The sequence below is a fragment of the Quercus lobata genome, chromosome 6 (genome assembly GCF_001633185.2).
Source record: "Quercus lobata isolate SW786 chromosome 6, ValleyOak3.0 Primary Assembly, whole genome shotgun sequence".
In the NCBI taxonomy this organism is placed as follows: Eukaryota; Viridiplantae; Streptophyta; class Magnoliopsida; order Fagales; family Fagaceae; genus Quercus; species Quercus lobata.
This window is the reverse complement of record NC_044909.1, coordinates 19868143-19883782: the sequence shown is the minus strand read 5'-3', so window position 1 is coordinate 19883782 and position 15640 is coordinate 19868143. Positions and strand designations below refer to the sequence as shown.

The window sequence follows — 15640 nt, the reverse complement described above, 5'->3', positions numbered from 1 at the left end:
TATTTTGCACATATGTCTCTTAATTATTAGATTTTGATACAATTGATGTGATATTATTTGATATTAAATACATTTTCATGCATCATTTGATAGTCTTCCTCCAAAATAGGAGCTCATCTGTACATCAATGGTGGGAATTGTGGAGGAGCATTTGGTTGGCCAACCCAACCTAGTACAGTAGAAAATGAAGTTAGCCTAAAATAATGATAATGGTGAAAATCGGTGATGATGATTTAAGGAAATGGTTTGAGTTATAATACAACCTTTAGAAGGGTCCAACCCTCTATGTTTTAGCTCCGCATGCTCTTGACAAAGAGCACATAGTCCACAGCAACAATGTACACAACAATCACCACAAGGTTCCTTCCTCTGGTAATCCAAATTTCGATCTTAGTTTCTCTCTATAGACGCACGAGAGAAGACAGTGCATTTGCAAAACATCAACACCCCATATATGCAGCCTTGGGTGGCGCAAGCTATGCAAATTGGAACAAGAAAGAGTGATACTATGTAGAGAGATTAAAATCTGACTATAATCATAAATGGATGTCATTCTTTCGGAAAGACAAAGATCCTGTCTCTCTTCCTATAAAATTATTGAAAATAATACTTAAAATTTTGGGACACGAATTAATATTATTGTTGTAAATTGATTATTATAAGGCTCTAAGCCAAACATTCTAGGGTTTGACATGGTAAGAATAGCCTAGCCTTTGTAGTTAAATAGTTCTTCTCCCTCTTTAATTGAAGGAAGTTGTGGTTTTAGTTCTTTGATTTTGAAAGGAAAACTATTGATGATGTCGTAAAATCACCAGTGAGCTACACGATCCACGCTCGCTTAAACTAACAACCTTCAAGAAGAAAAAAGTGATCTCGCAGAGGGCACCGGTGTGGTGTCGGCTAAATACCCTCCAAAGGTCAAGTTAGAATTATTCTCAACTTTAGAGTGCTAGAGAGGGTAAATTATGCGTACCTTGATTTGTGAGGGTATTGGGGCTTTTATAGTAGTAGAAGGTTGGCCTCTCTTCCTTGACCTAGAAGTCTTTTCCTTATAGGACTCTACTTGAGCAATCCCAAACGTGATGGGCAAACATTTCCTTGTAGAGTGGGTTTTTCATTAAGCGCGTATCTTCTAGAATTATCTTTGCACTAGTATTCTGATTTCCTTTAGGATTCTCTCGGATTTCAAACGTGTACCACAAGTATTTTAAGTCATGCCAGGCCCTGGGCTCTCTCTTATTGCCGGCCTATGGGCTCGGATCTGTCAGGCCCAATGTAGCGAAGGTTCGTCATACTATTTTTTACCCCTTCAGTTGCCCCCTTCACCCTATGGTCCGTCATGATTTAGGTGGTCGGACTAGTAGGGTGACGGTTAAATTTTAATTGGGGTTGACGGTCCAAGATTATTTATGTTGACGGTCCAAGATTGTTTATGTTGACGGTTGAAGACTCTTGAAGTTGACGGTTGAGGTTTCTTGAAGTTGACGGTTCTTCAAGGGGACATGAACTGCGAACATATGTTGACAGGTTGTCAAGCATTTATGAGGCATGCCACGTGTCACTTTTTGATTGGATTTTGTACCGGATTGAAGCGTCGCTTCATCTTCCGTGCATCTCTCATATATATAACACACCTCTCCCCCCTCATTTCTACAATTTTCAGCCAAAACATATTTTCAGAGCGTCGTCGTCAACCTTGTCAGAGCACTCCGTCGAACATCTGTACCCGTCAACTATACAACAGTCGACTTTCCGTTACTCAGAGCGGTGAGTATTTATTATTATTATTTTTTCAAGTCTTGCATTTTGTGCTTACATTTTGCTAGACCTACACACCCGTCAGTCACTATTAGATCCGTCAGTCTTAGGTTTTGTCGTCAATTGTAGGCAATGTCTAGTGCGTCAAGTAATCAATCGGTAGTTCATGACGGGGCGGAATATGAGGAAGTATACCCGTCCAGTCATAAAGACCCAGAGAGTCTCGACGAAAAGAGGAGTCCGTTTGCCTCTTCCTCGTCCTCAACAAATGAGGATACGGAGATGGTTGAAGTAGAAGAAACGTCTGATGACGGCGAGGATCAACCATTGGGACTCGTCATCGGTGCTGATGGACTTAGGGAATTCATCATGCTACCAGAGTGGACGGTGCATAAATTCTCTTCCGTCATTAAGGAGAAACACTTCAGCACATTTAGGGCTAACTTCCACATTCTGGACTACATTCCAATCCGTCTATCCTATGTATCGGAGAAATGTTATTACGACGGGGTAGAAGGTGTTGGAGTGTATGAGCAGATGCTGAAGGCAGGACTTCGGTTTCCGCTAAGTACCCTACATAGAGAACTTTTAAAATATCTGGGTCTGTACGTCAACCAGATATCCCCAAATGCCTGGAGGGCCTTCATATCCATGGAGATTCTCTATGGTGCAATGACAGACGGTGCTAGGAGGCTGATAGTGCATGAATTCCTTCATTGCTACCGTCTAGACAAGATTGACAAGTCAAGGGGAATGTATAGTTTTGCCAGTAGGAGCCCGTTGTTGAAGGTCATTTTTGAAACACCCGACTTAAATAAAGACTGGAAGAGTCGTTACTTCTTCCTAGAGGGTGACAGATGGATGAGTCATCCAGGAGAGACGGAGTATATGCCCGTCGACACAACTTGGGGAGTATTACATTCATCTCGTATGCATCCGTCCTAATTTGCAAATATTTTTTACATTCGTCAGCTATGGTTCTTTCCTTTAACCGTCTATTTTCTCTGCAGGTAGATGGCGCCCACAAGTTAGTATTGAGGAGTTTAGTTTCCTTGAGAAGATTTTTCAGAAGACCAAGTCGGAGGAAAGGACTTGGGCGAAGTTGGTAAATCCGAACACCATCCATTGGTATTGTGATGGTCTTGAACCCACCCTTGAAGTCGTCAGATACAACGAAAGAATTCACAGATGTAAGTCCGTCAACCTTTACTTCGCATAAATGGTTTCAACTATATGTAAATAACTTCATCCGTCCTGTTTTACAGAGATGGACGACGCTAAGAGGAGGGCGCTGATAAAATCACAGGCCGTCAAGCAAAAGGAGTCCGGCGAGGTGGCGGTTCCTAAGGGGACGGCTCCGTCGATAAAGAGGAAACCGTCGTCCAAATCTGACCGTCCACATAACCAGCAAAAGATCTCTCTGGAACCCATCGTAGGGTTGATGGTTGAGGGTGTGAAGACCGTCACCTCAGTAAAGCATGGGTCTAGCAAGGGCTTAATGAAGGCCCCGTCCACAAGCCAAGAGAAGCCTCCTCCTCTCCTCCGTGACGACTCCAAATTTTCCTTGGAGAAGCTTTCATCAATTATTTCGTCGGAGGACTATGAGGATTTGGGCAATCACTCGACGGAGGCAATGGGGGAGACGGGTCTCTTTGCTGTTGCACAGGTAACTTTTATCCGTCTATTTAAGCCCGTCTACTCTACTTAGTTTTTGTCTAACACTGTTTAACTTGTTTGTTCCAGTCCTTGGTCATGATGAAGGGCCTAATGGATCGGTGTCTTAACCGTGAGGCGGCTCTGGAACGTGTGCGAGCAAAGGCAGAGCAGACAGAGGATGAGCTTGGTCAACTTCACAAGTGGAAGTCCACTACGGAGAAGAAGTTTGACCTTTCAGAGCAGGCAAGGAAAGAGCTTGAGCAGAAGACGGAGGAAGCTGGGAAGGCCCTGAAGGTCAAAGAAAAGGAAATCCAAGACTTGAAGGAAAAGCTCCATCAAGCTAAGGAGGTTGCAGTCCGAGAATACCGTGATTCCGACACCTTATTGGGCGAGCTGGGGGGATAGTTCCTTCAAGGCTTTGATGACGCCCTCCGTCAAGTTAAGAAAGCCTACCCTGAACTGGACGTGTCAATGATAAATGTCAACGACCAAGACCAGACGTCTGCTTTGCCCATCGCCTTAGAAAACACAAACGACCTCTTTGGTGAGGATACAGTTCAGGGTGACGGAGAATCAGTTCTAGCGAAAAATGTCCAAGATGCCGACCCAAAAATGTAGATTGTATTTTTTATTTATTTATTTTTATTTGAGAACGATCCGTCCTTCATTTTGTATATTTAACAATTACCCTTTGACGGTTTTATCCGTCATTATTGCATTATCTTACAATTTTATGCTTGCTATATCTTATTGTTTGAAATTTGCATAAATATCTGTCCTCTTTAGAAAGGAGAAATTTGAGTAAATATCCATCCTTGTAATTTTTGTATAACGGTGTTGACGGTCTGGTATCCGTCTATTTTGCGGAATACAAATATTTCTAGCCTATGCGTGATCTGTCCAGTCTGTGGAGTTGGTGAATATCCTCACCATGAGAGTGATCCGTCCATTTTGTGGACTTTGTAATTATTCTCACTTTGGTGATCCGTCCACTTTGCGGACTTTGTAAATTATTCGTCTTTAGGTGATCCGTCCACATTGTGGATTATGTAAATTATTTTCACCCTTTGGGTGATCCGTTCGCTTTGTGGACATTGTAAATTATTTTCACCCTTTGGGTGATCCGTCCACTTTGTGGACTTTGTAAATTATTTTCACCCTTTAGGTGATTCGTCCACTTTGTGGACTTTGTCTATCAACCTATTAGGACGACCCGTCCACTTTGTGGACTTTGTCTTATATCCGTCCATGTTGGACTTCAAATCCTCATCCTCTTGGGACGATCCATCCACTTTGTGGACTCGTTATGTATCCATCTACTTTGTGGACATTGCGTAGCCTATCCATTCATAATAAAAATTCATGTGGAAAATCAAAGCTGTATCTGAATATTCTTCTTTAAAGAAAATGCGTTTGTAGAAAAAAGTACCTGCTCCCTTGGGCTTAAAAAGGCACAAAAAGATTGTAGCAAGAATAGTTAAAGAAAAACTAGTAAATTGTAGCTAAAGATTAAATAAACTGGGAAATTGGGGATTTGTTCATATTCTTTCTACTGGTAGTATTTTCGTAGATGCTCCGTGTTCCAAGGGTGCTGCAGCTTTTGTCCGTCCATTGTCTCGAGGTGGTAGGTCCCCTTCCTTTGCCATGATGCGATCTTGTAGGGTTCTTCCCAGTTGGGGCCGAGTTTTCCTTGTGAAGGATCTCTAGCGGCACCCATTACTTTCCGTAGTACAAGATCACCGACTTGGAAGTCCCTATGCCACACTTTGGTGTTGTAGTGTTTTGCCATGAGATTCTGATAACACGCCAACCTTTGCTTTGCTGTTGCTCTGACTTCGTCCACTAGGTCGAGCTGGAGGCGTATGGCCTCCTTTTTCTTATCTTCGTCATAGCTCTTCACCTGGTAGCTCGTGAGCCCCACTTCTGCGGGAATGACAGCTTCAGTTCCATATGCAAGTCGAAATGGTGTTTCTCTAGTGGGTGTTCTTGCCGTGGTCCTATATGCCCATAGGACGCTTGGTAGTTCGTCTGGCCAGATACCCTTTGCCCCCTTGAGCCGAGTCTTGATTATCTTGAGCAAGGACCGGTTCGTGACTTCGACTTGCCCGTTTGCCTGTGGGTGTGGAGTGACGAGTAGTGATTTTTGATCCCTAACTTCGAGCAGAAGTCTCTGAACGCGTTGTTGTCGAATTGCTTACCGTTGTCAGAGACCAGTACTCTGGGTATCCTGTACCTGCATATGATATTCCTCCAGACAAAACTTCGGATGTTCATCTTCGTGATGGTGGCTAAGGCTTCCGCTTCTACCCACTTAGTGAAGTAGTCTATGCCAACTACCAAGAATTTTAGCTGTCAGATCGTCGTCGGGAATGGGCCCATGATATCAAGTCCCCATTGTGCAAATGGCCAGGGTGCCGTCATAGGTGTTAGTTCTTTGGACGGCTGCCTGATGAAATTGCTGAACCTCTGGCATTTGTTGCAGGACTAGACATAGGCTTGCGCATCCTTCATCATTGTAGGCCAGTAGTATCCTGCTTGGATCAACTTGTGTACTAGTGATCATGCGCTCGAGTGGTTTTCGCAGATACCCTCGTGTACTTCTCTCATCACGTAATCTGCTTCCTCTTGGCCTAAACACCTCATGTATGGTCGAGAGAAACCTCTTTTTATATAAGACGTCCTTTATCAGCACGAACCGTGATGCTTGGACCTTCAACTTTCTTGCGGCGCCCTTTTTGTCTGGTAACACCCCAGTTTTTAGGTAGGATATCAATGGTGTAGTCCAGTTGCATTCAGAATTTACCACCTGCATATTTGTTCGGTCATCGATAAGTGAGGAGATTTGAATGAATAATAATACCTGTTTGGGAATCAGCATAAATTCGGCTGACGCAGCTTTTGTTAGATGGTCGGCCCATTCATTTTCTTCCCTTGGGATATGAATGAATTCGACTTCGAGGTCACTGATTCGGTATTTTACTTCTTCTAAATACCTCTTCATTCTATCGTGCTTGCACTCGTAGTCGTCATTGATCTGACTCGTTACCACCTGTGAATCGCAGTGTACAACTATGTTTTCTGCTCCCGCAGCCTTTGCAAGGTCTAGCCCTGCCACCAAGGCTTCATACTCTACCTCGTTGTTGGTTGTGGGGAAATCCAGTCGGATCATACATTGTATCTTGTCCCCCTGTTGAGTTTGGATCACTACGCCGGCTCCTCCGGCTCGTCTATTTGAGGATCCGTCTGTATAGATATTCCATTGTTCTTTCTCTTCCTCCACCTGGCCTTCCCCGAGAGTGAACTCGGCGATGAAGTCAGCTACTACCTGCCCTTTTATGGCCGTCCGCGGGCGGTATTGGATGTCAAACTCGCTCAGCTCTACTGCCCACAAAGCCATTCTTCCTGTTACTTCTGGGCTACTCATGGCTTTTCTCAATGGCTTGTTCGTTAAGACAACGATTGTATGCGCTTGGAAGTATGGCTTAAGTCTTCGCACAACGATTACGAACGCGAAAGCCAACTTCTCCATCTGAGGGTACCTCTCTTCTGCTCCTCAGAGTGCTCGGCTAGTAAAGTAGACTGGTTTCTGGGATCCATCCTCCTCTCTCACTAAAGCTGTGCTTACTGCAGCTTGTGAAACAGCTAAATATAGGTAGAGTTTTTGGCTCGGCATGGACGGACTGAGCAACGGTGGAGATGAGAGATATGCCTTCAAGTCGTTGAATGCCGTCTGGCATTCATTCGTCCACTCAAATGATTTCCTTAGAGTACGGAAGAATGGTAAACACCTGTTCGTCGCCCTTGAGACGAACCTGTTTAGGGCTGCGATCTTTCCGTTTAAACTTTGGACCTTCTTAACCGTCCTTGGTGGTTCCAACTCCATTATGGCCTGTACCTTCTCTGGATTGACATCTATTCCTCTTTGGGACACCATGAAACCCAAGAACTTCCTAGCTGTCACTCCGAATGAGCACTTGTTTGGATTCAGCTTCATGTTGAACGATCGGAGCGTATCGAATGTCTCCCTGAGGTCATCTAGGTGATCAACTTCATGCAGGTTTTTTACCAACATGTCGTCAACATAAACCTGTACGTTCCTGCCGATCTGATGTGCAAACATCTTGTTCATTAGCCTTTGGTATGTTGCCCCAGCATTTTTGAGTCCGAAAGACATCACCTTGTAGCAAAATAATCCTTGTGATGAAGGAGGTCTTCTCTGGATCAGATTCGTCCATCCTGATCTGGTTGTAGCCGGAGAAAGCGTCCATAAAGCTTAAGAGCTGGTGTCTTGTAGTTGAATCCACTAGGGTATTTATCCGTGGGAGCAGGTAGCTGTCTTTAGGGAAAGCCTTGTTGAGGTCCGTGAAATCTACGCACATCCTCCAGTTTCCATTGGCCTTTTTAACCATAACGACTTTTGCCAACCAGTCGGGGTAGTATACTTTCCAGATGAAACCTGCCTCTAGTAATTTTCGAACCTCTTTGGCTATGGCCTTGTCCCGCTCCTGGGCGAAGACTTGTTTCTTTTGCCGGATTAGAGGGAATGAGGGCGACACATTTAACTTGTGGACCATGACTGAGGGGTTGATTCCTGGCATGTCTTCATGATTCCAGGCGAACACGTCTTGGTTATCTCTGAGGAAAGTCGTGATCGTTTGGCGCACTGGCCAACTAGCTAGTGTGCCAATTTTAGTCATCTGTTCAGGCCGCGTGTCATCAAATCTCACCTCTTCTAGCTTTTCAACTGGCTCTGCTAATGCTCGTTGCTCTCCGATACACATTGTGTTTGCTATTGATCCTCCATTTCTAACATGGCAATATAGCATTCCTGTGCTGCTATTTGATTTCCCCGCAGTTCTCCCACCCCATACTCCGTCAGGAATTTAATCATCAGGTGGTATGTTAAAGTTACCGCCTTCCAGGAATTGAGAGTGGGTCGCCCGAGGATGGCATTGTAGGCGGACGAGCAGTCGACCACGAGAAAAGTTACCTCCTTAGTGATCTGCTGAGGATAGTCACTTGTCGTCACAGCTAGTGTTATTGCGCCCAAGGGGAACACCTTCGTTCCCCCAAATCCCACGAGTGGGGCATTCGTTGGGGTCAACCGTTCCTTGTCAATTCTCATTTGCTGGAATGCTGGATAGTACAGGATGTCTGCTGAGCTGCCGTTGTCGATGAGGACCCGATGCATGTTATAATCCCTTATTTGCAAGCTGACCACAAGTGCGTCATCATGAGGATGGTGAAGTCTCCGAGCGTCATCCTTTGAAAATCCAATAACGGGGTTATCTATTCGCGGCATCTTGGGTATGGATCCTGTAAGTTGGACGCTATGGACCATACTGAGGTAGGTTTTGTGGGCTTTTTTGGAAGATCCGGCTGCAGTTGTGCCCCCTACAATCATTCTTATGTCCCTTATAAGTGGTCTAGGGAACTCGTTCTCCTGTCGTGGGGCCTGTTCCTGCGGCGAATCGATTCTTTCCTTGCTGACGAACCTCTGTAGCTTCCCTTGTCTGATAAGGGTCTTAATCTGCTGTTTCAAGTCATAGCAGTTGGCTGTGTAGTGCTCGTGGTCTCGGTGAAAGCGACAATACTTGTCCCTTGGTCTTTTGTTGGGATCTCCCTTTAATTTACCAGGGAACGTCAGTGCTTCTTCATCTTTGATTTCCATCAAAACTTGATCGATTGGGGCGGTTAATGGGGTGAAATTGGTGAACCTTCCAGTGGGGGGTCTAGGGCGCTTTTCATCTCGTTGATCTCCGGTTCTAGCAACCTTTCACCCCCTATCTTGTTGCGTGTCCTCCTGTCTCTCCCTCTTCTTAGGCTTTTCCTCGTGGGCTAGCAATGCATCTTCTGCATTCATGTATTTGGTAGCTCTGTAGAGCACGTCCGTCATGGTCTTCGGGTCATTCTTGTATAAAGAAAACAAGAACTTACCCTTCCGTAGCTCGCTAGTAAATGCAGCTACGAGTATCTTATCATCAGCTTCGTCAATTGAAAGGGCTTCCTTGTTGAAATGAGTTATGTAGGCCCACAGCGTCTCGTCTTCTCGCTGCTTGATGCTCATTAAGCACGTGGTGAACCTTTTGTACTGATGTCTGCCTATGAAGTGCGAGGTGAACTGGGCGCTCAACTCCTTGAAAGTATTGATGGAGCTCGGTGTCAATCTACTGAACCAAACCTTCACAGGGCCCTTCAATGTCATCGGGAATGCCCTACACATGATCTCGTCTAGTACCCTTTGAAGGTGCATTAGGGTCTTGAAAGTCTCTAGATGATCGAGGGGGTCCTTGACCCTGTTGTAGCTTTCGATCTAGGGCATGCAGAATTTTGGTGGCAGGGGGAATGAGTTGACGGAGGTAGTGAATAGTGAGTTGGTTCTATTTACTAGGTCATCAAGATCAGTGGATACTCGTCCCTTGAGGGCATTCATCATGACCTCCATCTACTTCTTCATCGCCTGCATCTCTGTGATAATAGACAGAGGGGCAAAATCCATGAGAGATGGAAGGCTTATGTTTTGCCGCTCTGGTCGGCTTGGGGTGTTGCTGCCCTTTGGCTTCTCCTGGTCCCTTCGTTCGGCATTGTTACCTTCTTGGTTTTCTTCTTGAACATTAGGTCCTGCATCCCTTTGGCGTAGCTGCTCCTCCAGATCATGGTTCTGCTTTGTGAGTCGTTCTACTGCTGCCATGAGAGTCTGGACCTGTCTCTCTAATGCAGTAGATCTTGGCGGCTTGTCTTCTTGAACGTTGTTGGTGGTAGCTATCGAGCGAGTGAGTACCATGCAACTCTTATGTCCGAGAGGCGATAGTCTGGCTAAACTCTTCGTGTTTCCCACAGACAGCGCCAACTGATGATGCCGTAAAATCACCAGTGAGCTACACGATCCACACTCGCTTAAACTAACAACCTGCAAGAAGAAAGAAGTGATCTCGCAGAGGGCACTGGTGTGGTGTCGGCCAAATACCCTCCGAAGGTTAAGTTATAATTATTCTCAACTCTAGAGTGCTAGAGAGGGTAAATTATGCGTACCTTGATTTGTGAGGGTATTGGGGCTTTTATAGTAGTAGAAGGTTGGCCTCTCTTCCTTGACCTAGAAGTCTTTTCCTTATAGGACTCTACTTGAGCAATCCCAAATGTGATGGGCAAACATTTCCTTGTAGAGTGGGTTTTTCATTAAGCGCGTATCTTCTAGAATTATCCTTGCACTAGTATTCTGATTTCCTTTAGGATTCTCTCGGATTTCAAACGTGTGCCACAAGTATTTTAAGTCATGCCAGGCCCTGGGCTCTCCCTTATTGCTAGTCCATGGTCTCGGATCCGTCAGGCCCAATATAGTGAAGGTTCGTCATACTATTTTTTACCCCTTCAACTATTATTATTCTCAGATGTAATTCTTTTAGAAAACTATTTGTAAAATTTAAGTTCATGTTTTAACAGAAAGTTTCTTCTTCCATGAAATAATATTCCTATAAACCATCAAATTCCTCTTTCATAAAGGTAAACTGAACTCTCAATCTCAATTCAAAAGGAAAAACATAATAATTTACATTGACAATTTCAATTCAAAAAACATAATAGTAAAAGGAAAAAAGAAAAAGTACAATTGGGTCCATAGCTCAGCGGTAGAGCATTTGACTGCAGATCAAGAGGTCACCGGTTCGAACCCGGTTGGGCCCTCTTTTACTAACTATATTTTTATTTATCATAAACAAAACCCAAGAAGAAAATGAAGCTTCAGTGAGTTGGTTGATATCGATATTCAAGTTCATCCAATCATGGATTCAGCTTCTGGTGGGCCAGTCCAACCGAATACATCAAAAGCAACGTTAGACAAATCTATATAAATATAACAATAATAATAATAATAATAATAATAATAATAAGTAAAGCAGAAAGAAAGTTCAATTAGAGTATAATTTTGCGTTATGTGTCTCATTTAATCTAAATTTTAGACTTTTGTGCCAAATGAGTTAATTTAGTGTAAAAATTGAATTTCAATTAGAGTTTAATTTTGCGTCACGTGTCTCATCTAATTTAAATCTTAAATTTTTGTGTCAAATTAGTTAATTTAGTGTAGAAAACGAGTCTAATACAATAAACCATAAAAAACATAATCATATAACTAAAAATAATTCAAATTTATAAGTCATATATATATATATATTAATAGGTAAAGTTTAGAGAAAATTGAATTAGAATTTGAAATTATAATCCAATTTTGTACCATGTGTCTAAATTTATGTGGGAACTACACCATAATTATATCCTTAAACTTGTGCCATGTGTCTACTTAAGTTTTTAAATCTTTATGTCAAGTGAGTTAATGAGTGCAAAATACTAAGAATCTAATATTAATGAACTATAAAAAAAAAAAAAATCACATATACTCAATAAAAATCACCACATATTTCTCCAAAAATAAATAAAATAAAAATTACCACATAACAAAAATCACCACATGTTCTACCTTATTAAAAATTAGAAAAAAAATGATCATAAGTAGTATTAAATTTAGGTAAGAATTTTAATATGTGACTTGTAGGGTTAAAGGTCCAAATCATATATTGGGCCTTGGGCCTTGGGCCTTGGCCGAGAGCATGAGTAGTCCGAGGAGGAACGAATGGTAATGAATGGTTCAGACTTAGGATTTAATGAGCAAGATACGAATGAGAATGTGGTTCGAGAAGGAATATCTCCTCAGGTACGATAAATATAACTCAAATATGTATTCCAACAATCAGGGTGACCTTCCACAAAGCTCCAGTGATAGGGACGTGCATCATGAACATACGAGAATGAGGGGAACCCAAAAATATCTAAGGGAAAGCTGCTACCATTGCATTGAATGCACTGCGGCTACTTTTCTGGCCGTATTTATGTGGAGAAGATCCCTGAACAGTGCTGCCTTAGCTACTATAACTCATAGAAAGCCAAAGAGGGTGTTTGATGGGATAGGTACTCAAGTAAGGGCTCAAATGACCAACAAGTGTAGGATCAAGATGGTCCAAAGAGAGATATATAATGTAAGAGACCCTCCATAAGGAGGAGATCGAAAAAAGAGAAAGAGAACACTGTAGCTATCAAAATTATACTTATAATCAATATAATTGATATATAGGGAAACTTATCTCCTTGGACAGTGAATTCATTCATCTTTATGTTCCTTGTTCTTGTTTGATCATCCTCTAAATCCATACTAGCCGTTGTCAAATTCATTAAGGCCTAGTTCTTTGACCCATTCTCTACAAATTTATTGTACTGGGTTCACTGGGCCAATATCCCTTACACCTTGGGCTTGGGCTGCAAAACGTGTCCTTACATGACTAATTACGTTTACTTAAAAAAATAATTTGACTAATTATCTATATTTTATGATAGAAATTGTGTCTAATTTTAAATGTATCTATATGTATGCATGCATATGAATGCATATGTTACATGTTTAAAAAAAAAATTAATTTGACTAATTATTTATATTTTTATAATAAAATTTTTGTTTAATTTTAAATGCATCCATGCGTTTGCATGGAGTTACATGCTAATAATAATAATAATAATAATAACAAAAAACTAGGAAAATACTATATTATCATCAATTTTGTTATAAAATAATATAAATCAATAATTATATTATCAATTTTGTTATAAAATAATAAATCGATATGATAATGAATATGATTAACAATACATCAACAACATAATAGAAAAAAATATAAATTATTATTATTTATTTATTTTATGTTTATAAGTTTTCATCAAATTAATAAGTTTTAAGTTAAATATTTTGGATAAATCTAGGCATATATTCAAGTATTTACCTAATTTTATAACTTGTTGAATTATGTAATTGTGAGTAGTGAATACTTCTACCTGGTATTGATTATATGAACATACCATTTTTCGTTGATCACTCATTCTAGCATAATTCAACCAATTTTGAAATTGGGTAGAAATAATTTTGTCCGCAACATTGTCGTGAAATTTATAGTATCCAACTAACATTAATCATAATAATTTAACTTAAGTTAGTGTCAAACCTTTGGATGGATATCATGCCTCTGCTTTTGAGCTCAGCATGCTAGTGGCAAAGGGCATACGATTCACAGCAAAAATGTATACAACAATCACCACAAGGCTCAACTGGTAATCCAAATTTTGCTCGTAATTTATTTCTATACATCCAGTAGAGAACCCAATGACCTGAGACCCCCATCAACAAGAAGTACAAGCACCCTTGCCAACAACATGCTATGAAAAATGGCAAAAGTCAAAATGGCAAACAAGAACAAAATTACATTGTCATTGAACAAAATTATATGTGTGAAGTTTATGGTTGGAGAATTTCATGATAATAAAATATTTTATGAATCTGTAATTGTGGTTGAAATATAAAAGTACAAACTGTATTGGAGCACCTCAAGAAGATATTCTGTCAGGTTGGCGAATTTCAACAAGAATTCCTAGTAAGCTAGTTGAGCTCCTTAAACTATATAGGGGTCATCAACAAGATTTCCCCACATGTATGCTTCCTTTTAATTTTTCTCCTATGTATATTGTATAGACATATATTATATATCTATATTATAAACTTCTATATTTTATATTTTTTCTGTGATATAAACTCCTATATAGATTATAGAACATCTTCTCTTGCGGTAATTAATTATTGTTTCGAAGGAATAAGTTCTAAGTGAATTTTTTTTTATTCATCATTTTATTCTCACTAAAGACCGCTAGCCTCTTCACATGGGTACGTGTTAAGAGATTCTTTAAAAATATAAATTTTTAAGTTATAAGCACAAGTAGTTATTATTTAAGTATAAAGTGTGTATTCTGATTTGATGATAATTTAGCTTTGTATTTTTAATTGTTATTTTGTTAAATCATTTTCAATTAGAAAATATTGTTATTTTCAAAAGTATAAAAAAGTGAATTCTATTACAAAATAATAATAATAATAATAATAATAATAATAATAATAATAATAATAATAGCACATGGGTAAGAAATCAATTTTTTCCGTTCCTCCACTTTTCCACTCCCAACCAAATAAAAAGTAAAGAAATTAATTTTTTATATCTTTCCACTTTTTCATTTTCCAGTCATTTTCTATCCTCCAATTTTTCTAGCTCTCCAATCAAACGGACCCTTAAAACTAAAGTAGTAATCCTTCTTATATAATAAAAGTAATAATAATAGCATGACATGGGTAGACTATAGCAAAAGTTAAAAAGGGAAGCTTCTTAGAAGGTATTTGATTTACAAACACCATACCTTATTTACAAAAATACCTATTTGATTTTTCCCCATTTAAAAACCAATTACATCACTTAAAAAAAAAATTCTTTTGAATTGTGCATTAGATTAACAATTTACATCACTGAAATGTTTCATAACTTTCTATAACTTTTCAAAAAATGATTTTTGCAAAATTTTGACCAAAACGTTTTTAAATTTAAATTTTACCCCAAAAAAAAAAAAAAAAATTTAACCTTAGCTTGGACATCAAACGTGCAGCTGAAATCACTTTTGAAAGAGCATTTCTTAGTCTCAATAATCTTATACCAGATGGAACAATATTTTGAGGGAAAACTTCCCAATTCCCAAATCTGGAATTTATCTTCAATTCTACTGTAAATATTAACAAACTGATTATACTTACAACTTTTCCCTTCATCCAAAGTCTCAGCGATTTGGCCATGGGTGATACATGGGAAACAGCATGTTATGCAACCTGCACCATAGTCATTTTATCACTAGCTGAACTTTCGAACCATTTGTGTGAGAATGTATATGTTTGGCAAATGTATGAGAATGTCAATGTTGTGCATGCATGTGAGAGAGAGAAAAGAGTGCATACATGTACATTTGTTCACACCACACTCACAAAAACCATTAGACCATTTCGGTTCATTAGATATAAGAATGAAATTCACGTTCTCTGAGTCTGAAGCCATCCAGAAAAAAAGAAGTAAAAAACAGACTGAAAGTACGAATTTTGTGGAGATAGTAGCTAGCTACAATTCATCTATTTATATATACCTCCTCTCCATGTAGGAGCATTTTTGACACTGTCTTTGGAAAACTCCGCCTGATAAAATATTGTTTTATTGCATTTTCATGGTCAAAGGATAACATAAAGTTTCATCTAGTAGAGTTCTAGGTAATGTCGCCTGAATTTATAAGTACCAATCAATGAACTTCAAAGCAGAAGTTCACAAAG

The 15640-nt window shown here is 40.1% G+C and overlaps 1 protein-coding gene and 1 non-coding gene across 2 annotated transcripts; one reads left to right on the top strand and one right to left on the bottom strand.

Annotated features, from left to right (window-relative positions):
* Positions 1-113: 113 nt before the first annotated feature.
* On the bottom strand, positions 114-15374 carry LOC115949954 (protein PLANT CADMIUM RESISTANCE 7-like). Its single transcript, XM_031067212.1, has 5 exons — positions 15278-15374; positions 15080-15151; positions 13515-13665; positions 264-322; positions 114-169 (listed from the first exon to the last, which is right to left on the bottom strand). The coding sequence occupies exons 1-5, from the start codon at positions 15372-15374 to the stop codon at positions 114-116; spliced, it is 435 nt and encodes a 144-aa protein (XP_030923072.1).
* TRNAC-GCA lies at positions 11023-11094 on the top strand. Its single transcript has one exon. It is a non-coding gene; the product is annotated as a tRNA-Cys (tRNA).
* Positions 15375-15640: the final 266 nt, after the last annotated feature.

What these genes read in the sequence shown, in the direction of transcription:
- LOC115949954 (XM_031067212.1), bottom strand. Translation starts at nt 15,374, where the DNA reads ATGGCTTCAGACTCAGAGAACGTGAATTTCATTCTTATATCTAATGAA. An exon ending in TTTGGATGAAGGGAAAAGTT is followed by an intron (nt 13,666 to 15,079) that starts GTAAGTATAATC and finishes CATTTTTCATAG; the next exon opens with CATGTTGTTGGCAAGGGTGC. An exon ending in ATACATTTTTGCTGTGAATC is followed by an intron (nt 323 to 13,514) that starts GTATGCCCTTTG and finishes TTGCTGTGGACT; the next exon opens with ATGTGCTCTTTGTCAAGAGC.